The 24761-nt window shown below is 42.6% G+C and overlaps 1 protein-coding gene across 1 annotated transcript in view; it reads right to left on the minus strand.

The window, feature by feature from the left end:
- PINX1 (PIN2 (TERF1) interacting telomerase inhibitor 1) overlaps positions 1-24761 on the minus strand; it is a 64988-nt gene that overhangs the window by 36205 nt on the left and 4022 nt on the right. Inside the window, exons 2-6 of the mRNA XM_015093274.4 lie at positions 23986-24095; positions 21614-21706; positions 19647-19725; positions 11598-11690; positions 5406-5479 (exon numbers count right to left, since the gene is read on the minus strand). Coding sequence (XP_014948760.3) covers positions 5406-5479; positions 11598-11690; positions 19647-19725; positions 21614-21706; positions 23986-24095 — 449 coding nt within the window. The remainder of the gene's footprint in view (positions 1-5405; positions 5480-11597; positions 11691-19646; positions 19726-21613; positions 21707-23985; positions 24096-24761) is intronic.

Genomic DNA, 24761 nt, shown 5'->3' on the forward strand with positions numbered 1-24761 from the left:
TCTAACCTACCAAAATAAAAGTCCAGGTAACCTCAGGAACTAACACATGAAGAAAGTCAATGTAAGATCTGTGCTTTAGATGTAGAGATAAATACTGTATAAGATACCATGTAAAAAATGAAGGTGCTGTAAGAAACAGGCTTAGGAGATAAACAGGTGAGGTGTATAGCTGAGGAATGTTGTTTTTTGTGATGTTTCAGTTCAGTTCAGTTGCTCAGTCATGTCCAATTCTTTGCAACCCCATGAATTGCAGCATGCCAGGCCTCCCTGTCCATCACCAACATCCAGAGTTCACCCAAACTCATGTCCACCGAGTCAGTGATGCCATCCAGCCATCTCATCCTCTGTCATCCCCTTCTCCTCCTGCCCCCAATCCCTCCCAGCATCAGAGTCTTTTCCAATGAGTCAACTCTTCGCATGAGGTGGCGAAAGTATTGGAGTTTCAGCTTTAGCATCATTTCTTCCAAAGAACGCCCAGGACTGATCTCCTTTAGAATGGACTGGTTGGATCTCCTTGCAGTTCGAGAGACTCTCAAGAGTCTGCTCCAACACCACACTTCAAAAGCATCAATTCTTCTGCGCTCAACCTTCTTCACAGTCCAACTCTCACATCCATACATGACCACTGGAAAAACCATAGCCTTGACTAGACAGACCTTAGTCGGCAAAGTAAAGTCTCTGCTTTTGAATATGCTATCTAGGTTGGTCATAACTTTCCTTCCAAGGAGTAAGTGTCTTTTAATTTCATGGCTGCAGTCACCATCTGCAGTGATTCTGGAGCCCCCAAAAATAAAGTCTGACATTGTTTCCAATGTTTCCCCATCTATTTCCCACGAAGTGATGGGACCAGATGCCATGATCTTCGTTTTCTGAATGTTGAACTTTAAGCCAACTTTTTCACTCTCCTCTTTCACTTTCATCAAGAAGCTTTTTAGTCCCTCTTCACTTTCTGCCATAAGGGTGGTGTCATCGGCATATCTGAGGTTATTGATATTGTGATGTTTAGTGCAGCTTAATTTTTTAAATCTATGTGCATATATTACTTTGGAACCAAGATTCAAATTCAGATAGTATGGACCCAAATCTGGAGATCTTAACTTTGAAAGAAGGCAGGAAAATTTATAATCCATCAATTATTTTGGAGACAGCTATCTGATTTTCTTTCACCTCCTAATAAGCCTAGACAATCAAAAGCAATCAGACCAACAGACACGAGTAAGGAGAAAGCATTTATTTTCTCATATCTAAAATCCTATATTTTTCTATCAACAACAGAAAACACAGCCTAAACAGCAAGAGCAGCAGAAAAGGAAAAGTTGGAAAAAATTGCAGTCACACAAACTATAGTTAAAAAATGACTAAGTTTCCTTGATATATGAATTTGTTGGAAAACCATTTATCAACAGCCTGTTTCTCCCCAGCCGAGTCCCTCAAGCCGAGAGCCATGTCATTCCCCTTTGACTGATTAATTAGCCAATCAGGGGACATTTTTCATTGTGAGGCATGATGGTTTACTCCAGCTAATGTTTGGTCTCTAATGGCAACATATTAAAGCCAACTCGGCTATTTTAGCCCCGTGGAGTGACCAAAAGGAAAGGATAGAAGATAAATCAAAAGAGCTCCCTTCAGTTTCCCTTCAGTCCTTAACAAAACCCCCAAGGAGCAAACGGCTGGAGGAAAGATTCTCTACCAATAAAGAGAAAAAAACAAAGAAAAGAAGGGTGGAAATGCCTTCAAGCCAAGGGGGATCCTTTCCTGCTTCTGAAGAGCAATAATTTATCCTCTGTTGATTAACAGACCACTGATAAAACAGGCACCAAAAAGTCAATACCTAGCTCTTCTTGCTTTTATCAAAAGCTGTGCTCAATAGAAAATCTCTCTCTGCAATGCTTCTTCCTCACTTGGAACGATTTCACCCGCACTCTGAATTAGACGCGGCCAGCAAGGAACCTGGTTGAAGGCACTATTTATACACCTGCAGACAGGCAGCTGCCCTCGGTGCTACACGTTTTCTAAGCTTCTTACCCTTCTCTGTGCCCTTGCCAGGCAAAGCATGGAGAAGGAGAACTTGGAGTATCAGGGGAATACAAGCTCCTACAGAGGACAGATAAGAGTATTCACACAGCCAGGAGACAGGAAGCACATCTTAGACACGCTCAGTATACACTGCCAAACACACTCAACAAGACAGTGCAAGCAGCTAGTCTCCACTACGCAATTCCACTCTTGTGCACATAACACTGCCCAGCTTTCTCACTTGCTGGTAAGTGAAGGATTACAAACTAGCAGTCTGAGTCCTGTGAGATCACCAACACCATCATCATGGTTATTATATTGTGAATCTTACACACTTTCAGACCAGGCTATGAGTTTCCCTGGTTCCCTGTCATCTTAAAAGTGAGACTACTCACATTTCCAGTCACATGCTTGGACCCACTGGCACTTGAGTTTGGGGGCCTGGGAAGAGCTGTTACTCATGGTACATATTCTTTTTTGTGCATTGTCTATTCAGAGACTTCTGCCCTTTGGGCCCAGGTAAGGGCCCACCAATTTTCTCTGTAGCTGTTTCTAACTTCTCCAGTAGTAGTGTTGCTGCTGCTGCTGCTAAGTCCCTTCATTCGTGTTCCACTCTGTGCGACCCCATTAGACGGCAGCCCGCCAGGCTCCCCCGTCCCTGGGATTCTCCAGGCAAGAACACTGGAGTGGGTTGCCATTTCCTTCTCCAGTGCATGCAAATGAAAAGTGAAAGTGAAGTCGCTCAGTCGTGTCCGACTCCTAGTGACCCCATGGACTGCAGCCCACCAGGCTCCTCCGTCCATGGGATTTGCCAGGCAAGAGCACTGGAGTGGGGTGCCATTGCCTTCTCCCAGTAGTAGTGTTAATGCTGCCCTAGTCTGTGTTGTTCCCCCAAGGATTAAAGTATCCTTGATCAACAGCTGAATTCAATTCAACAAAAACTTCGTTGAGAACCTGCTCCATGGTGGGCCTGGCTCTAGATGGTATGGAGTACAAAACTCCTGCCCTCATGGAGGTTCCAGTCTACTAAGGAAAGACGGACGGTGCAAGCAAACTATTTAGTACCTCAGATGGTGATAACTGCTATGGAGAAAAATAAAGCAAAGGAGAGGGGACGAGAGCATCACGGATTTTTGTTGTTATTGTTTGTACTTTCTGCTATAAATTAGGGTGTCAGGGAAGGCCAGCTGAGGCGACATTTGCACAAAACTGTGAGCTGGGGACAAGCAATCCATGCAGAGGAGGCACCGAGTGCCGAGAGTCAAGGTGGGGGCCTCCTGAGGACTGGAGGGACTGGAGGCCAGAGTGACCAGCGCAGAGCCACAGGCAGAACCAGCGGGGACGGCAGTGGCCGCGAGCGCGCATGAGAGCCGGGAGGCGTGGTCACGCGGGACTTCCGGCCCCTCTGAGGACAGCCTGCTATTTCACCTCAACATTATTTCATTTCTTATTTAAACACATCAAACAATTCAGACCCATCTCCTGGAAAAAGGAGGTAAGTAGATAAAGTCAAAACTGCCCACATACCTGAAGATAAGGAAGAGCAATCGGAGTAATGGTCTCTCCTTTGTAGTCTAAGAAAATGTAAACCTTCAAGTCAAGTACCACTTCAAATGTGAGTATTTCGTGTTCGCTTTCCTCCAGAATCAGAGAACTTTAGACCCGGAAGTGCTCACAGGCACACAGTTCACGCTCACCTATTACAAGACTCCCTCTGGGAAGCTAGCCACGCAGCGCATCCTGCATGGCTGGCCCGCTCTGCCAGCCATGCTGTTTGCTTTCTCTGAGGAGGAATCTTCCTATGAATTTCACCCACCAGTTCTAGTCTGTCCTCTGAAGTTTACCAAGCCAATCTGTTCCTTTCCTAGAGGACCCCTGAAACCATTCACACGTTCACAGTCAGGGTCTCTCTGTAGTCCAGGCAGAATTTCCTAACTGCTCATCTGCTAAGTCCTGTGGAAAACTTGCTTTCCAGATCGCTTCGGCCCAACTGCCATGCTCTGAACACGTTCTTATAAAATACAGCACCCCGTTCAAATACAGTCACCAGTGCAGAAAACACCCCCAACATCTGTTGCTTCCAGCTGCTCTTAAAGCACCCCAAGCCTGAACTCAGGACAGTTATCATACTGCATTTCTTATTTTGATTTAGGTCAAACTTGTGGTCAGTTTACATGTTCCCAGCCTCTAAGTTAATTCTCATTCAGATGAGTTCTTTTCAAAGATTCAATGAGATTTTACACATCTTCACAAAATTTGATCTATCTGACTTTGGTCAAATGTCCCAGCTCAGAGATTATTGTGAATCTTGATTCAAAATCAATGGTCAACACGCTGATAAACATTACTGAAGTCATCACTGCTGGCCAAAAAATACACACCTAAAATGTGTTAATGAGCTTGTTTGTGGGCTTAGTTTAATTTTAGTGCTAACCAAAAGGTGCTTCCTTGTAAAACGACCTTAGCAAACTCTAGGCTGGGAAAGCAGTTCAGCTCTTGAATGGTGATGCCAGGTCCGGGTGAGGAGGCGGAGACAGAGTGACAGAGACTTGTAGGCAGAAGGGAAATTCAAATTCAAGAGTCCGCATCTAGCAAACCACTGATAAAACTCAGCCCAATTCACAAAAAAGAACATGAAAATTCAGAACTAATGAGAAACAACCAACCAACCAGGGATTTCCGTGACTGTCCAGTGGCTAAGACTTCCAATGCAGGGGCCCAGGTTTCCATACCTGGTCAGGGAACTAGATCCCACATGCTGCAACTAAAGATCTCATGTGAAATCAATCAATAATTTTTTTTTTTTTTAATTTAACCAACCAAAAAAGAAAAGTCTGCTTGGAAGGTAGTTTTCAGATTTGACAATCAGCAAGAAATGGGAGACACTAAAAAACTATTTCCATTAGTTCCTATCTGGTTGAACTTCCTGATACTCCTTTTTTTTTTCCTTCTCTCAGTTTTTCCCTCCCCCACGTTCCCAGTTTCCTTCCGCTATCCAGCTTGTTTCCTGTTTCAGCCTTATCACTAGAGAAAATACTCCTAAACCACAAAGAGGATCGAGAGTCTGCCCCCAGCATTCCTGCTCTTTCTCTAAACACGCCTCTGGCTCAGGCTTTTGGCAAAAGGTGTTCTTCCCCGAGGTTAGTCTAGTCCACACATCAGGAGGAAAAACAACCCAGATAATACACATTCTTTTTAAGGCTCCTTGTAATCTATCAAATGTTATTATCATCTATCAATTATTATTAAGAGCCTTTGTATGAAGCCTCTAAAAGTTTTTTTTGGTAACTTTGTCTGGAAAGTAGTATTAGTAATAAACATATATAGCTCTATACACAGTTGAAAATCAGTGTTGAGACACAATGTATCAATCGTAGGTGGTTTAATACCTCAGGGGTCCTCTTCTGTCTTTTTCCAAAAATGCAGTCAAGATCTGTTTGGCTCCGAGATGAGAGATCCTTCCCTAGAAATACATGATGCCTTCAGTAATACATTCTAGAATAAGGAGAGCAAATATAAACTATGAAACTGGGTTTTGGAAATAAATAAACAATTTTGTAAACGACCAACTTTCTCTTTCCCTTTCACAGACTTTTGTGTTGTTCAGTTGCTAAGTCTTGTCTGACTTCTTGCAACTCCATGGACTGCAGCAGGCCGGGCTTCCCTGTCCCTCACTGTCTCCCAGAGTTTGCTCAGATTCATGCCCACTGAGTCAGTGATGCCATCCAACCATCTCATCCTCTGCTGCCCCCTTCTCCTTTTGCCTTCAATCTTTTCCAGCATCAGAGTCACACTGTTTAATTACTAAATACAATTAATTAAACTTAAAAATCAAACAAGTGAACCAGAACCTCTGACTTCCTCTTAATGGTGCAAACAAACCTGGGCATGCAGGTGGAGAGGGAAACTAAATTCTCGAGCTGGCTCTACTGCTGGTACACGTTCAAGGCGTAATTTCTGGGCCTCTGGGTTCCCTTAGTAAACAGTAAAACTCCACTACTTCAAGGAGACAGGGGTTATACTCAATGAGGGTTACAAAATGCAGAATAAAAATATGCTGCCATGATACATAGCTCCAAACCCCATCTGTGCACAGGAATGAGAACGTCCTGTATTGACACATACAAGCTCAATAATTAATTGAATGTATGAACTTTTTTTATAAATGCAAATAAAAATTGCTGCATTAGGGTGAAAAGATTTCAGACTTTTTCTGTTTGTTTTTTTTTTCACTGTAAATGTGCATCATTTTAAATAAAAGGATAAGTAATGAGTAGGAAATTAAATGGCTTCTGGCAAAAATGGTATCCAAAGGATCCTTGATTCTTATTAAAAACACTAAACTCTTTAACTTAATTTCAAACCCACAAACCAACTAATTTAAAATTCACTTCTGTGGAATTTCCACTTCTACCGACAATACTGTGTGAGCAGCCAACCAAATCTATTCCCATTTGTCAACTTCATGTATATATAAAGTCTGGAAGCTCTGGGGGAGTGAGGCTCTGGGTTAGACACAGGAATCTGTGTTTTGAGTAGGAAGCCTGGGTTCCACCGTCACGGACTCAGTTATCTTCTTGGCTTCCTGCAGCAACCTGACTTGGCACAGCACTGTCGTGACCCAGAAGGGTTCCAGTTCACTGGCTACCGCTGGGGCATTCAAATATGATATTGCTCAGTGACTCCATGAAATTAAAAAAAAAAAAAACAAACCACCCTGCAATGTAATGCAAAACCAGGTGCCAAAACCAGTCTCTGAGGCTGCCATACCAGACTCGTAAGTCCCGTCGGCACGACCTGTTCCCACCTGGAGGGCAGGCTCTGCTCTCACCTCTGCCTGAGCTGGAAATGAAGGAAGCTTCCTGGCTCTAGCTGGTTAGTCCATAGAGCCCAGACAGATGATCCCAGAGGAAGCCTACTCATGAGCAAAATGAAGCCTCCCAGACGGGAACACAGACAATGTACAGGAATAGTGGAGGATAAAGCTGGCCACTGAGGGGAGACATGGACAACCCTCAGGAGGCCTGAGGTCTGTTCTGAGCTTAGTCCTCAGTGTAACCCATTCCACACTGCAGAGAACATTCAGGGCGGCAGCTTCTATTTCAGAAAAAGGAGTTGTACTGGGATCAAAATACATAGTGGCCACCCACCCCTAAGCTAGCTTCTGAAACGGAACAGACACCCTATAAGAAATGCAAATGACAATCACTTTTACAACAACTCAACTAAAAAGAATGCTGGAGGGATTAGAAAAGCGGGGAACGAACATGCAAGATCACAATTCTATAACAGGATATCAGAACATGAACACGCAGAGATGAAAAATGAAGCTAAAAATCAAAGGGAAAGCTGTCAAGCTAATAAGAGAATGTACCAATGAAAGTGCAAGTGTTTCTAAAGTTTTGGTGACGGGTTCTTGTATCAGAAATGCTTATCCTTTAGCAAAGTTCACTTAAGCAAATGTGGAAACCAGGACTGTTACAGGCCTTGCTCTGGATTTGATCTGGAAAACAAAACACAGAGAAGAATTAAGAGTCAGAGACCAAAGTAAAGGAACTTAAAGGTAGATGAAAATGTGAAGATGGAAGTGATACTGAAATAGTTATTAGTTAATGCTCCTGGTTGAAGAGTTTATACATGTTATAAAATTTTGGCCAGTTTTGAATACAATGTATATATTAAAAATGAGTTTGAAAGTTACTGGTTTCCATTCTCAATCATGGTCAAATCACAGCAAATACTGTTGATGAACTTCTCTCTTAAAGAAAAGGACATCAAAAAATTGAACAGAATAGGAAATAAATGACATCTGCCTGGATTTGGTTTCTGTACCCACTAGTCTTCAACTGGCCACAATACTCCAAGAACCAAGGATAAAAGAGATTTCAGTAGCCAAGCTGATGTAACAAAGTCATGAAAGGATGATCTGATTCTTTCAGAGAACAGCACTTTACTTATGATCATTTTAGCTGTTTTTCTAATAATGAGGACTTTCAGGTGTTCCCGTCTATCAATGTAGCAATTTGGAGAGAAGAACATGACCGCTACAGCCAGACTCACTTATAACAGCAAGAAGTCCACATGGGAAGCAAGTAAAACTGTAAAAAACCAACACAAGAACTTAAGAATCATGGAGATGTAGAGCCTCTCTTAGTTTAAGGGCAAAAGTCATACCGAGCCCAACAAGTGAGCACAGTGTTATAACCAGAGCTCAAAAAGCTGAGTTTTTCAACTCACAGGAAAGGCACAAGGGAAAGAAATGCCGGTTGAAAAATACACCAGTTAAACGAAAAACACTGAAGTGTTACAGAGGTAGCTAGCTTCACTTGTTTCAAAAATTTATTTGCATTCCCCAATCAAGAAGGATAAAACAGATAATATTATATTTTGACTTTGTTTTTTTAATGAAAACATATAGAACTGATAATAAGCCAAGGAATGGAAGATTAGGAAACTTCTCTGAAAGGGTAATAATGTGAGAAAATCAGGAACCCTGGAAGAATCGAAACAGGGGGTGAAATGAGACCCTCACACCTGATAATAAGACAGTTGGAATATTTTTTTAAAGCCTGCAGTGGTGCTCCTTTACACTTAAATGTCAGAAGAGCCAGAAGCAGCAGAACCCCCACCTCGAGCAGAGTCTGGCTGCAGGGAGCCAGCCTCATCAGGACACTAAAGCCAGCGTCAGACGAGCAGCTGGCCATCGGGACAAGCAAGAGGCGCGTGAGTCCTTTCCTTATTTAAGGAGAGAAGTATCACAGACTGTTACAGGAAAAAGAAGTCTAAATACAATGAAGCTGCACAAGTACTGTCTACACAACCTTCCATCCACTCAGCCACCACACGACTGGGAGCAAAAAGCCAGGCTCTCTGAACAACCTCTCCCTGCTAAATATTAAAAACATCAAAAGCAGCTTCGGAGAAATTGCCATCTTCCCTAATTTTCTTTTCTCTGCAGATACAGCCTCACCAAACGTTTTATAGGTTAAAAGAAACTACCACTGAGTTTAGGCCCTTAAATGAATATGGATGAAATTAACATCTTGAAATTAAAATGCTACCTTCTCGTGTTTGGGGTTTCTGGATCACTGATGGAGCTACAATATGAACCCTCCTCATCCAGTGAGTGAGTTACTGTAACTAAGAGCAGATCCCTGAGCTAAAATCCTTATTATCCATTTTGCTGAACACCCATGATTTCCATATAATGGCATCATTTCTGATAAATTCTAAAAGAGAACCTATTTTAGAACTCAACAATGACTTAAAAAGATCTTCCATTTCACAAAAAAGGAAACTGAGGCTGGCAGAAGGCAAGAGGTTAAGTGATTTGTCTGAGAGTCACAGCCGGAACCCAGGTTCCTGTGACCTAAGATGGTCTGCCGTGGAGGAAACACACTTTATCATTCGCATTCAGTGACAACAGCTGCTGTACAAGAGAGACTTCTTTCAATAAATTAAAGAACTTTAAAATAAACTTACACTGTGGACTGTTAAAATAGACGGCAACTGATTATTTCCTCACTCCCTGGATTTCTGCCTCCTCCTGTGTTTTCTACTGATTTCCACTCTGCTTCTCCCCTGTTTGCCCACTCAATCTTCTCTGTTACCTTTAAAATATATCTTGAATTATCTTCCCTGATTACCAATGCCTCCCTTCTCCCCAAACAAAGGCAATAAATAAGCAAACCTCATATTATTTCATTTTTAGGATTTTTTTTTTAAGTCTTCAATTGAATTTGTTACAATACTGCTTCTGCTCTATGTGTTTGGGTCCTGAGGCATGTGGGATCCTAACTCCCTGACCAGGGAATGAATCTGCACTCCTGCACTGGAAAGCGAAGTCTTAACCCCTGGACCACCAGGGAAGTCCCACAAACTTCACCTCAAAAGAGAGAAAAAGAAGGAAGAACACACCAAGCAGGCTGACAGGGAGAACTGGCAAGGGGATGGCCTAACTAGAAACAGAAAGAAGACGCTCCTGGCATCCACAGATTAAAGTAGATCGAAGAGGTTTATTCCGGCTTCAGCAAATGCTTCAGGTGAAATCACGCGTGCAGACTGCCATAAGAAGAAGATTCTATTTGCAAAAGTGAAAGCTTAAAAGGCGGCCATGCTATCCAAAAGTCACAGGGCACTTTCAATTTCGTTAGTTTGCTCAGCACCCTTCTGCTGTATCTATTTTTTTTTTCCTATAGGCCTAATGAAAAGGAAAGATATTTCAGGGATGGGGATGAAGTCGCCATTTAGCCCTTCCTGAAAAGGACTGAGGGGCCACCAAGGACTGTTTTCGATCCTGCAGCAGGTCAGGAGTGGAGAGGACCCTTGCTCAGAAGCCATACAGGAAAATGACAGAGAAGGTTCTATCCTGGGAGAAAGAAGAGGGGCTCACATGATGAGCTAGATGACCATGCCTGCCGGGAGACGGAAGGGGGAAGCCCCAGTCTCTCTCTGCACATGTCCCCAGAACTAACCAGCTCCGCCATGAGCCCTCCCTCACACCAAGCCCAGTCTACCTTGCGGGGTCCTGCTCCGAATGAGAACCACCATGAGCAGTTTAGAGCAGTGGGAACTCCAGCTCCTACTGCCGTTCAGGGGGTTCTAGGAGTCAGGGAATTCCCAGTCACGTCAACGAGACTACAGCAAAGCGATGTGCTTTTCCTGCCATATAGAGGTAGAAATATACATCCAGTCTTCCATAGATGAACCATCATAAGGTGACTAAATAACATAATTATCATCATACTTATACTTTAAGTATATTAATATAATAAACAGGGGTTTGTACCTGAGAAGTATGCTTAATACGTAACAATGGGAAAATATCTGGGGAGTTGATGAAGCCCAGTTAAACGGTTTCTTTCCAATACAAGACTGCCACCTCCTGGTTAAAGAGGACAGCTGCACTCACGACTGACCATGTACAGCCCTGGAACCGGAGTAGGGAGGTGGCGATGGAGGAAGACAAGGTTTCTAACACTAACTTTGCAACGACCATCAACAGTTAAGTTTGCACTATATGAAACAGAGAAACGGTGCGGAACAATAGAAGAGTCAGCTCGGCAGTGAGAGCTTTCATACTGGAGAACTCAATATGGAGACCACTTCATGAATGTTCATGAATCTCATATAGATTCTACATGATTCTCTAAATGGGTCCATTTTAAAAGCTGTTCAACACCAAAATTAAATTCTAAAAATAGCTTAATGCAACTAAGAGAAATGTAACTAAAAGTACTGAGCGATAAATTTAGCCACATAAAAGCCTGTCTTCTCCTCTAAATATTAATAGCAAGTTAACGTCCGCGCTCAGCTTTGCCAGAGGGCTTGCACGCAGTCTAAGGGCAAAGCTGGGGCCCACCTCGGCATGAGTGAGGCTGCGTTTGCACTCTAACAAGACCCCAGGTGACTCACAACAGTGCGGACACCTCAGCGCTGCTCTGGATCAAGCCGGCCAGTGAGTCCCTCCTTCTCCATCTTGTATGCGAGACAAGTGATGCTGGTGAAGAGCTAAAAATGCTCTAAGAAACCCAGATGTGAACACAGAGATTTAAAACAAATAAAGAAATGTGGAATTTTACCTTTTGTGAATTTCATATAGTGAACACGGTTTTTGGAGATTTTGGACTTCTCTTCGAGACTGAAAGACTTCTTTTCCTTGTTGTCTGGGGAGTCTTTAAAAAAAAAAGGATGAAAAGCATTTCATTAAACTCTCCGCATTTCATTCTCAATCCCCTATGGTGACACGGTCTTGTCTAAATAAAATCCTGAGGAGCTTTATCATTTATTACTGAACTGTACCCAAAGATTAGAAACATTCTTAAACTGCGTACTACCCATCAGGCAAGGCTATTCTCCAGAAATTTATAACATCCTGGAGGAAGAGAAATGAAAATTTGTGTTCACACAGAACCCCCAGATGAATGTTCATGACAGTCTTATTTGTGATAATAAGATACTGGAAATAAACCAAAATTCCTTCAACGGGTGAATGGCTAAGCAAATTCTGGTACTCCCTTACGCGGCAACAGTACTCCACCATAAAGAGGAGGGAGACACTGATACTGCCAGCCTGGAGGGGCTTCACTGGCGGGCGACTGGCGGGCATTATGCTTCAGTGAGAAAAGTCAGTCTACATACTAAATGATCCGCTCCGACATTCTGGAAAGGAAAAACTACAGAGATGGAGAACAGGGAAAGGCTTAAAGGGGACAAAGACGAAAGTGGAGTTTGGGAGCTGGAGGGGTAAGGTGGGTACAAAGACAGAAAGGCAGCATGAGGCAGCTCTTTCGTGGTGACAAAGCAATTCCATACCTTGAATGGGGTGGTCGCTACATGAATCTATACATGTGATAAAACTGCATTGGAACTACATACGCACAATTAAATGAAGGCTAAAAAAGCCCAAAAAACTGGTGAAAGCTGAGTAAGAACTGTGGTCTAGTTAACAGTCAACACCAGGGTCAGTTTCCTAGTTTTGATATCACGCTATGGCTCTGTTAGATCTCATCGTTGGAGAAACTGGATGAAAGGTACTCTTCTTTCATTCAGGACTCTTTCTACAACTATTTCTGCAATTTCCTGTAAGCCTAAAATTGTTTCAAAATAAAAGTTTCTTTAGAAAGTGAGTAAAGGTAAGACAGGCTAATGATAATCCAAAAACAGGTCAGAGATGAGGTGAGAAGCAGAGCTGGCACTCCGCTGAGTCTGAGCCACCGCCTCAAACTCCAGATTTAGCTGGAGGCCCGCCTTTCAGGGTAAAAACAACAACAAAAACAAATTGCTGAGGAGTGAAGCCATGTGGTTATATTCCCTTGACGAAAGAGGAAAATGTGGGGGAGAATGCAGTCCCTCACCTGAAATATCAAAGCAAGCAGATGTGGGGTAAGAGTCAGTGACAGGATTCTAACAAGCTGCCTGTATGCCCTCATCTTTATCTATTTGTCAAATTCAAGTAGCAGAAAGAGAACGTCATAAGTAGAAAAGACACTGAATTTTCCTATAGTTACATCATAAGGAAACATATAAACATGGGATTAGAGAAAGGAGAAAAAAAGAAAGTTTCACCTTAATACTGAAGCAACACAAGCGCATGCTTGTTTAACATGATTAAACATGTTAACTAACTGTAATTCTTCCTAGGAAATTGCACAGTAAGTCTCCAGACAACATAAAGGTAGATACTTCAACCTTTAGATTAAGCACGGCTTAATCACACCAAAAGAGTCCGAAATGCAGTACTTGGATGCAATCTCAAAAACAACAGAATGATCTCTATTCGTTTCCAAGGCAAACCATTCAATATCACGGTAATCCAAGTCTGTGCCCCAACCAGTAACGCTGAAGAAGCTGAAGTTGAACGGTTCTATGAAGACCTACAAGACCTTTTAGAACTAACACCCAAAAAAGATGTTCTTTTCATTATAGGGGACTGGAATGCAAAAGTGGGAAGTCAAGAAACACCTGGAGTAACAGGCAAACTTGGCCTTGGAATGTGGAATGAAGCAGGGCAAAGACTAATAGAGTTTTGCCAAGAAAATGCACTGGTCATAGCAAACACCCTCTTCCAACAACACAAGAGAAGACTCTACACATGGACATCACCAGATGGCCAACACCGAAATCAGATTGATTATATTCTTTGCAGCCAAAGATGGAGAAGCTCTATATAGTCAACAAAAACAAGACCAGGAGCTGACTGTGGCTCAGATCATGAACTCCTTATTACCAAATTCAGACTTAAATTGAAGAAAGTAGGGAAAACTGCTAGACCATTCAGGTATGACCTAAATCAAACCCCTTATGATTATACAGTGGAAGTGAGAAATAGATTTAAGGGCCTAGATCTGATAGACAGAGTGCCTGATGAACTATGGAATGAGGTTCGTGACGTTGTATCAAGACCATCCCCATGGAAAAGAAATGCAAGAAAGCAAAATGGCTGTCTGGGGAGGCCTTACAAATAGATGTGAAAAGAAGAGAGGCGAAAAGCAAAGGAGGAAAGGAAAGATATAAGCATCTGAATGCAGAGTTCCAAAGAATAGCAAGAAGAGATAAGAAAGCCTTCTTCAGCGATCAATGCAAAGAAATAGAGGAAAACAACAGAATGGGAAAGACTAGAGATCTCTTCAAGAAAATTAGAGATACCAAGAGAACATTTCATGCAAAGATGGGCTCGATAAAGGACAGAAATGATATGGACCTAACAGAAGCAGAAGATATTAAGAAGAGGTGGCAAGAATACACAGAAGAATTGTACAAAAAAGATCTTCAAGACCCGGATAATCACGATGGTGTGATCACACATCTAGAGCCAGACATCCTGGAATGTGAAGTCAAGTGGGCCTTAGAAAGCATCACTACGAACAAAGCTAGTGGAGGTGATGGAATTCCAATTGAGCTGTTTCAAATCCTGGAAGATGATGCTGTGAAAGTGCTGCACTCAATATGCCAGCAAATTTGGAAAACTCAGCAGTGGCCACAGGACTGGAAAAGGGCAGTTTTCATCCCAATCCCAAAGAAAGGCAATGCCAAACAATGTTCAAACTACCACACAATTGCACTCATCTCACATGCTAGTAAAGTAATGCTCAAAATTCTCCAAGCCAGGCTTCAGCAATACGTGAACTGTGAACTTCCTAATGTTCAAGCTGGTTTTAGAAAAGGCAGAGGAACCAGAGATCAAATTGCCAACATCTGCTGGATCATGGAAAAAGCAAGAGAGTTCCAGAAAACATCTATTTCTGCTTTATTGACTATGCCAAAGCCTTTGACTGTGTGGATCACAATAAACTGTGGAAAAATCTGAAAGAGATGGGAATACAGACCACCTGACCTGCCTCTTGAGAAATCTGTATGCAGGTCAGGAAGCAACAGTTACAACTGGACATGGAAAAACAGACTGGTTCCAAATAAGAAAAGGAGTACGTCAAGGCTGTCTATTGTCACCCTGCTTATTTAACTTCTATGCGGAGTACATCATGAGAAACGCTGGACTGGAAGAAACATAAGCTGGACTCAACATTGCCGGGAGAAATATCAATAACCTCAGATATGCAGATGACACCACCCTTATGGCAGAAAGTGAAGAGGAACTAAAAGCCTCTTGATGAAAGTGAAAGAGGAGAGTGAAAAAGTTGGCTTAAAGCTAAACATTCAGAAAACGAAGATCATGGCATCCTGTCCCATCACTTCATGGGAAATAGATGGGGAAACAGTGGAAACAGTGCCAGACTTTATTTTGGGGGCTCCAAAATCACTTCAGATGGTGACTGCAGCCATGAAATTAAAAGACGCTTACTCCTTAGAAGAAAAGTTATGACCAACCTAGATAAGCAGAGACATTACTTTGCCAACAAAGGTCCATTTAGTCAAGGCTATGGTTTTTCCTGTGGTCATGTATGGATATGAGAGTTAGACTGTGAGGAAGGCTGAGCGCCGAAGAATTGATGCTTTTGAAATGTGTTGTTGGGGAAGACTCTTGAGAGTCCCTTGGACTGTAAGGAGATCCAACCAGTCCATTTTGAAGATCAACCCTGGGATTTCTTTGGAAGGAATGATGCTAAAGCTGAAACTCCAGTATTTGGGGCACCTGATGCGAAGAGTTGACTCATTGGAAAAGACTCTGATGCTGGGAGGGATTGGAGGCAGGAGGAGAAGGGGATGACAGAGGATGAGATGGCTGGATGACATCACTGACTCGATGGACGTGAGTCTGAGTGAACTCTGGGAGATGGTGATGGACAGGGAGGCCTGGCGTGTTGCGATTCACGGGGTCGCAAGGAGCCGGACACGACTGAGCGACCGAAGTAAACTGAATCACATCAACAGCCTGAAACATTCTCCGTGATCACTTCCCAAGAACAACTTGCACCTTCTTTCAAAGACATCCTACCTGTAAATTTCTCCTGCTCTTTTTGCCGGCAAAATACTTCATTTAGCACATTACATTCTCAATTTTGATGTTCCAAACACAAATCACCAAGCATCGTACCAGACTGAAGTAGTTTTTACCAATGGAAGGCTCATTAAGTACTAGGTGTTGGGCTAAGCTTTCTATGCATTCCTGCATTTCGTCTCACAGCCACCCTAGAAGATAGCTGCTACGATTATTAAACCAACCTCACAGGACACTGAAGCATGGAGGGTAGAGTAAGACCCACTGAGGAGGTGGCTATGGGGCTGGGAGCCAGGCAGATACGCGTGAGTGCACATCCTTGTGCACTGTGACCCCGCAGAGCTTGCTCACACTCAGGGGAGGCGAGAACCTCCTGGGAGCCTCAGCACCTTCCCAGAGCAAACCTGAGCCCTGACGCGTCCTAGGGCACCAGTTTCTACCTGCCTGGCCACACGCACGCTTCCCTAAGGCTGCTCTGTCCTGTGCAGACACATCACTCTGGTCCTCCTCCCACGTGACGCCAGAGGAGCACAGGCCTTGCACCAGGATCAGTGAGGAACAAGCCGCAGTGCTGGTGTCAGGGAGGGGTCCTTTCACCAAAGCCAGTCCCCTCCCCACCCTATCTATCTCATCAAGAGAGGCAGTTCCAGAAAGGTTTTACCATTCTATCAACTATTTATCAAAACTTGCCTTTCCTGCTTTTAACTGTTGTTCAGTTACCCAGTCGTGTCCAGCTCTTTGCGATCCCATGGACTACAGCACGCCGGGCCTCTCTCTCCCTCACCATCTCCCGGAGTTTACCCAAGTTCAAATGCATTGCGTCGGTGATACTGTCCAGCTGTCTCATCCTCTGCTGCCTTCTTTTCCTTCTGCCCTCAATCTTTCCTAGCATCAGGGGCTTTTCCAATGAGGTGTCCGTTTGCATCAGATGACCAAAATACTAGTTTGCTACTTATAACCTACTAATTAGTAATGACAACTGAATCCAAAGGAAAAATATTTACATGTAGGCCTTGAGGTTACTAGAAATAAACCAAAAATTTACATGTATTTGTTTTGTAGCAGAAAAACATGACAAGGTGATGAGTTTTTAAAAATTCAAGCAAAAAAATATATTAATACAAAATATCATGGGGTATATGCAATGGAATTATTTCAGAGGAAAAGAAACTAGAAAATATAGTATTGCTGAGTATTAAAGGAGTTGCTTTTCTATTTATAAACAGAAGACCATGGATATCAAATTGCTCTAGTATTAAATACCTACTGAACACATTTGGGACTGATGAAAAGCTCTTATTTTCAAAAGTCGATATTTCCCAAATAGGCCAGATACACATTCTTTGCAACTATTTAAAACTATGATTAAAAACATTATAGACGTCAATCTAAAAATGTGAGACAGTATCAGTACAGTTCAGTTCAGTTGCTCAGTCGTGTCCAACTCTTGGCGACCCCATGGACTGCAGCACACCAGGCCTCCCTGTCCATCACCAACTCCCGGAGTTCACTCAAACTCACAATCATTGTCAGTGGTGCCATCCAACCATCTCATCCTCTGTCGTCCCCTTCTCCTCCTGCCCTCAATCTTTCCCAACATCAGGGTCTTTTCAAATGAGTCAGCTCTTCGAATCAGGTGGCCAATGTATTGGAGTTTCAGCTTCAACATCAGTCCTTCCAATGAACACCCAGGACTGATCTCCTTTAGGATGGACTGATTGTATCTCCTTGCAATCCAAGGGACTCTCAAGAGTCTTCTCCAACACTGCAGTTCAAAAGCATTAATTCTTTGGTGGTCAGCTTTCTTCACTGTCCAACTCTCACATCCATACATGACCACTGGAAAAACCATAGCCTTGACTAGATGGACCTTTGCTGGCAAAGTAATGCCTCTGCTTTTTAATATGCTGTCTAGGTTGGCAGCATATTAACTTTCCTTCCAAGGAGTAAGTGTCTTTTACTGTTTTTCAAATTGCCTCAGAGGCTCTGGGAGCAAAAAAATTTAAAGATTCTTATCCTTTGAGGGTGACAGGATATCAGCATCCCAATTTATTTCCAAAAATATTTAAAATCACAAGGAATAAAATATCTGTTAGAAGTAAAAAGCATTTCTTAAAACCATGAGGTAAGTCCACCAAAAAGCCAAGTAGAGTCATAGTTAACTACTTGAGATAGGATAATTTTAAAAAATAAAAATTTAAAGACTATGGAGTTTTCTTGTGTCCCACTAAGAAATAAGGGTTATTTCTAAAATTTTTGCAAGATTCTATGAAGAAAATAGTTTGGAATCTGTTTAGTTGAAAGGCAAACTGTGTAATTAGGTAAGCAATCTTAAAGAACTTAAAAATATTATAGCAGAAAAATAGGTTACTAGGTTATCCTGTCAGCTTTAATTCAAGCAATATGACCAAAAATTCATCTGGATGAAGATATTATATTTACCAAAGATGATTTGGCAGAAAAATGATCTCAGCTCTCCAGGCCCCTGGCCAGGTTTTCCCTTAAAGGAATATTCTAAAGGCTTTTCAGTACTGGAACTGGCAATTAGCAAGGCCTGGTTTGAATTGTACTGAGCTAAGGCTAAATGGCAACCCACTCCAGTATTCTTGCCTGGAGAATCCCAGGGATGGGGGAGCCTGGTGGGCTGCTCTCTCTGGGGTCACACAGAGCTGGACACAACTGAAGCGACTCAGCAGCAGCAGCAGCAGCAAGGCTAATAATAGCACTGTACCTATCACAGGAAGACAGCACCCTCTAGTGGTCTTGAGGTAAGTCCATGGGTGGACGGAGTTTAGCGTTGGGGACACTTGGCATATCAGGAGATATTTTTGTCACAACTAGGGAGAGGGTACAAATACAAATGGTGTCCAGTGGATAGCGGTCAAGGATGCTGCTAATCATCCTAAATGCAGAGGACGTGCCTCACAGCAAAGAACGATCTGGCCAAAAACATCAGAAGTGCCATGGCTGAGACAGGCTTTACAGGCTCTTGCAATAATCCACAGGAAATGCCAGCTGCTCAGACCACATTGGTTACAGTGTAGGTGACAAGAGGAAGTCAGGGTCTGCATACATTTTAGAGGCAGAACCAACAACAGTTCTTTCGCTGGAACAACTAGAAAGATGAAGCTGACATCAACTGAAATGGGGAAGATGGTGGATAAAACAGGTTGTGGGGTATGCAGGTCCAAGAGTTTACAGGGTGGGAGTCGGGGAGGTGCAGAATTGAAGTTTGGACATGTTGAGCTCAAGAAGTCAAGGAAGCCCTGATGAAGATACTGAGCAGGGGGCTCAATACCAGTCTGGGGTTCAGGAGAGAGGGTGAAGCAACAGAGAGAAGTGTGGCAATGGTCAGCACACTCCCCTGGAGACCGGATGGCATAACAAGAGCGTGCAGATGAGAGATGAACAAGGCCTGAACTGCAGGACCCCGGACACTGTAAGGCCGGGATAAGGGAACTGCAGCGGAGAAACGGAAACTAAGTAAACTGATCTTGTCATTCTCAAACTCTTAATGGGGAGAAAAAGCCTCTGCTTACGACTAATGTTAATTCAATGCGAGTACCTGGAAATGTAAACAGAAATGACTGTTTGTGACAGCTACAATCAGTTAACTTTCAGATATGATACTAACAGTAAAAAAAAAAAGTTGATAAAAATATTTTATATTGAGATTCAGTTCAGTTCAGTCACTCAGTTGCATCTAATGGATAAAAAGCAAAGGTTTCTCCACCTGCTGTTTCCTGCCCATGGCAAGTGTTCAGCTGGGCCAGAAGCTGGTTAAAATCATCTTGATGAGCAATCCAGTTGTCCTGAAAAACACCAAAAAATCAATTAGAGGCAAACCTGTTATCTACCTATGCTAAGATAAGATATAATTGGAATCAAGGAAATCTCTGAATTTTTAAATGTTTCACCAAAATATTACTTTATAAATTTGAAAGAAGAAGAAGAAATAGTAAAAATTTGAACTGTAATTTATGTATTTGTTGTTGTGTCCGACTCTTTTGCAACCCCATGGACTACACACCACCAGGCTCCTCTGTCCATGGGGTTTCCCAGGCTAGCATACTGAAGTGGGTTGCCATCTCCTTCTCCAGGCGATCTTCTCGACCCAGGGATCAAATCTCAGTCTCCTGCCTTTGCAGGCAAATTCTTTACTACTGAGCCACTGAGCATCTTGGAAGCTTAAGCCCTGATTTCAAATGTGGGTAACTTATCAAGTCAACTTATAGTCAAATAAACAGCAGGCAACCTTTGTGTTAAATATTAAAATAAAGCAAAACAAAAAAATTTTTTTTCACACTAAGGGAAAATTATGTAGGTTAAAGGAAAACAACAGGGATAGATTTGAGGGCTCTTTGCTTTGCTTTTTTGAGCCTATATGCCAATTCTGTTTGCTTACATCCATCCCAGTTTGAGAAAACACCACTGGGGAAGGGTGGGGGAAGGGCTCCAAGTCCCCCAAATCAATTAGCACCCACTGATAAGGTGCTCAGTTAGTAACTTCTTCATAATAAAGAGAATCTGACTTTAAAACAGAATGAGCATCTCCAGAATAATATCAACTTGTAGGGAGCAGGGTTTCCCTTTAGGAATTTGCCTCACAGGTACTTTTTAAAGAATGCTTAAATATGTTACCTTTGAAAATGTTCAAGCCTATTGAATAGGCAATGCTTCTCCTAAAAAATTAAGTATACCTATATATCCACCTCTAAAAAGCTACCTGCAAAAATCAACCTTATGGAAACTCTTTTTAAAAAACTGTCCACGGTGTGTTTATTAATTGATGAAAATACAGAAGATATTGCTACGCACTCCATCTACTAAATGTGTGCACTGTGAACCTTCTGAAGTACTGGTCTTGGATTTTGTCAGATAGTCACAGCATTTGTTTCAGTTTTATTGAGACATAACTGACATAAAACATTGTATTAGTTTTAGGTATACAACATGATGGCTTGACAAACGTATAAACTCTTCCTCTAGTGGTTTAAGCTTTCAGCTGTTAGCCCAAACAGTCTTAGCTGCTCCAGTCCACCCCTCAGAGCAACTGAACAAAGCACGGTAATCCAGTTCACCTAAAGTAATGCTTCAGATTTTCTACCAGATTCTGTTGGCTGCAAAAATGTAAGAACAGAGCTTTCAGTTTAGATGCTTCCTAAAGTGAGCAACGATACCAAAAATGAAAGGCAGGGCAAGCCATGAACTTTTAATTACAGAGTCATATTTTCAAAGTGTTAGTGTTTACTAGGAAATGTGAATTATCTCAACTGCTATACACCAACAGTCAGAAACAGACAATGGGACAAGAAAAGAACGGTACTCTCTTGCAGTATTTCCGAAACAAAATGCCACCAATTTTAGCAATATAAGCTAATATTCCAACAGAGGTCAAGATGAAAATTCCTCTCCGTCCTGAAGTGCAAAAAAAAAAAAAAAAAACAAAACCCACTTTTTGCAAAGTTCAGCAATAAGGCTGCTTGGAATCTTTTATGCATAAGCAATAAGGCAAAATGACCACATGTCACATGATGCACAGAAGCTTAGTCACTGGCTTGTTATCCAAAACATGAACTGTCCATTCTTGAACAGCTTAAAACTGATCAGTCAATTTGACTGGATTAATTTTTTTTTATATATACTGACAAAAATAATAATGATGCAAGGAAACCCCCCAGCAGACACACTGTTGCTTACTTCGTTATTGATAGTAGCTCCTAGTCCCAGGTGGTTATTTTTGACTTGAACTTTAATATGATCAGTGGCTCCTTGCTCCTGAGCCCCTAAACCCTGTGGAGATTAAACATAAAAAGAATTAGCATTTTCATCAGGGAGAAAAAGAAATTACCTCTCTCTTCCTTCATTAACTGATTCATCACTCACATTAGGAGGCTTTACCCTTGTCCTCAAAGAGAACAGTCTAGTGGAATCTTTCAAGATATGTCTGTAACACCAAGGATGCACTTACAGTGCCGTGCTGGGCTAAGTCGCTTCAGTTGCATCCAACTCTTGGAGAACCTGTGGACTGTAGCCCCCCAGGCTCCTCTGTCTGTGGGATTCTCCAGGCGAGAATCCTGGAGTGGGTTGCCATGACCTCCTCCAGGGGATCTTTCAACCCAGATATCACATCTGTGTCTCTTATGTCACCGGCATGGGCAGGCGAGTTCTTTACCACTAGTGCCACCTGGGAAGCCCTGCACTCACAGTGAAAGTGAAGTCGCTTCAGTCGTGTCCGACTCTGTGCAACCCCATGGACTGTAGCCCACCAGGCTCCTCTGTCCATGGGATTTTCCAGGCAAGAGTACTGGAGTGGGTTGCCATTTCCTTCTCCAGGCAATCTTCCCAATCTAGGGATCGAATGTGGGTCTCCTGCACTGTAAGCAGACACTTTACCATCTGAGCCACCAGGGAATGCCAATTCTTCACCCTGAGGCTCGCTTTAAAAACCATGGAAACACTGAAAAGAACATGCCTTTTCTTGATGCGCAAAAGCAGAATGCTACTACCAAACCAACAGAGGCCCATTAGAGGCACTACAAGTCCGTGGCGCTTTCCATTAGATAATTCTACAAAACAGCCCTGAGGAAGGGGATCCTAAGTCCCCCGCCTCATTAACACTCATTTGTCCCCGAGTACCTAGAGTACTAAAAGTCACCCAAGGTGGCTCTAGTAGAGTGGATGGAGGCAACAAATAAGAGCTATAAAGGGACCAGATCTCAAGGAGATCTGGGAGATCTATGGGAGGAATTTGGATTCTGTTGTTTTGGGTTTTGGCCATGCCCCATGGCTTGCAGGATCTTAGTTCCCCCGACAGGGACTGAACCCGTGCCCTTGACAGTGAAAGTGTGGAGTCCTAATCAAGGACTGCCATGGAATTTCCAGATTTTATTTCTTTAAAACAATGGGAAATCACTGAGCTTTTAAGCAAAGGAATGACATGATCTAATTTCTATATTTTAAAAGCTCACAATGGCTGCTGTAAGGCAAATGGCCCAGAGAAGGAAAAGAAGGGAGGCAGGGAAGCAGCTGAGAGGCTGCTGTGCTGATCAGGACAGGCAGTGGTGGTGGTTGGTCCAGGACAGGGCCCGCAGAGAGGAATGATGACCGGAGGGGCAGGAAGTGAGCGAGGTGGTGGAACCAAGCACCACTGCCGGGTTTCTGGCTTAAGTAAACAAACCCTTGACAGGGTATATTTGCAAAATGAGGAAAACTTGAGAAGAAAAAGATTTGGGAGGGATCAAAAAGTTTTATAATAAAAATAATCAACTTAAGATGCTAACTCAAGTGAAAATGCCAAGCAGGCTGATGAATTTATAACCTTGGAGCTCAAAGGACAGACTTGAATCTGGACTAGATATAGAAACGTGACAACTCTCAGAATTTAGGTAATTCAAAGCATGGCATGGAATGAATGAGCTCACCCAAGCAGAGGACAGAAAAGGGCCTGGGGCTGAGCCCCAAGGAATTCCAAAGCTCAAGAGTCTAGAGGAGGAAGAGCCAGCAACACATTTTGGGGTGGTTAGTAAAGCAGAGGGGAAAACCAGGCCAGAGGGCAGTACTGTGGAAGCCAAGCAGGGGCAGTCAGTGACGCCCAGTGCCGCCAAGGGACAAAGTGATATGAGAACCAGAGAAGGATCCACTGGGTTTGGAAACAAGATCTCTAAAGACCTTGGCAAGAACCGTTTAAGTACAGAGATGTCAGCAGAAGCCCTATTTGAGTAAGGAATAAATGAGATGTGAGGAAAAGGAGAAAATGTGTAGTCTAGTTATAAGGGTGAATAAAACTTTACTCCAAGCAACATAAAACTCTGATGGTTAAGTGTGATTCCAAATGCAACCAACTAAAAGGCACCATCTATGACAATCAACAGGTTAAACGATTAACAAAGACAGCTGGCAGTTATGTTCAATTCTAATTTTACTATCACAACATCTTTTAAATTTAGTTATTTTTCCAAAATCACTTATTGATCCAAAATAAATTTCTCCCAGTCTCCTAAGAAAGATATAATCTCCTAATCTATAATCTCTCTGCATGGCTCCAATTCCTTGGCTCTTCTTCAAGATACCTTTCCTTTAGACCACCCCATCTTCTCTAGCATCCTCTGGCCAAACTTGGAGTCATCATTACTCCACGCAGTGTTTCTTGGATCCACAGCCCACTTCTGCTTCCGCCGACCTGTCAATGACAAAGTATCCCGTCAGCAGCTTATCTTTCAAACCAGGAAAATACCTCACAAACACACACATACCTATGGCATACATACGATACTTCTATAAATGCAACATACAGTGTTTTATTAGATACAGATATCAGATTCGGCATCCACTGGGACACAGCATCAGCTTGGATCATTTATCCTGGTTTCCCCAAAACTCTATAATCTGAACATACAAACTGATCTTGGAAAAGTGAAATAAAAATGTTTCCTCCAAATGTTACAAATCGAAATACATGATGTACCGTCAATCGGGCCTTCCATTCAGCGATTGGCAGCAACCTAAGGCACCTGTGACACCAAGGTCGCCATCACCAGTCAATACACACACGGCAAATGCCAAATGCATCCATATCCTCTCAGTTTCCACAGTAACCCAATGAGGGGAGGCAGTCTGATCTCTACTTTTCAGATGAGAAAATCTGAGGCCTTCAGGAGGCATGTGCCTAATACCACCAAGCAAGGACCAGAGTCTTTATACAAACCAAGGTCCTACCAACTCCAAAGCTTACATTCTTAATCCATAGCACACAAACTGTCATGAACTTGGGGAAAAACAACCTACAGGTACTAATCGCGACCTGCAGATAACTAATTTCACTGAAACAGCCTACAGCCATATGTGA

Source organism: Ovis aries, chromosome 2, assembly GCF_016772045.2.
Source record: "Ovis aries strain OAR_USU_Benz2616 breed Rambouillet chromosome 2, ARS-UI_Ramb_v3.0, whole genome shotgun sequence".
In the NCBI taxonomy this organism is placed as follows: domain Eukaryota; kingdom Metazoa; phylum Chordata; class Mammalia; order Artiodactyla; family Bovidae; genus Ovis; species Ovis aries.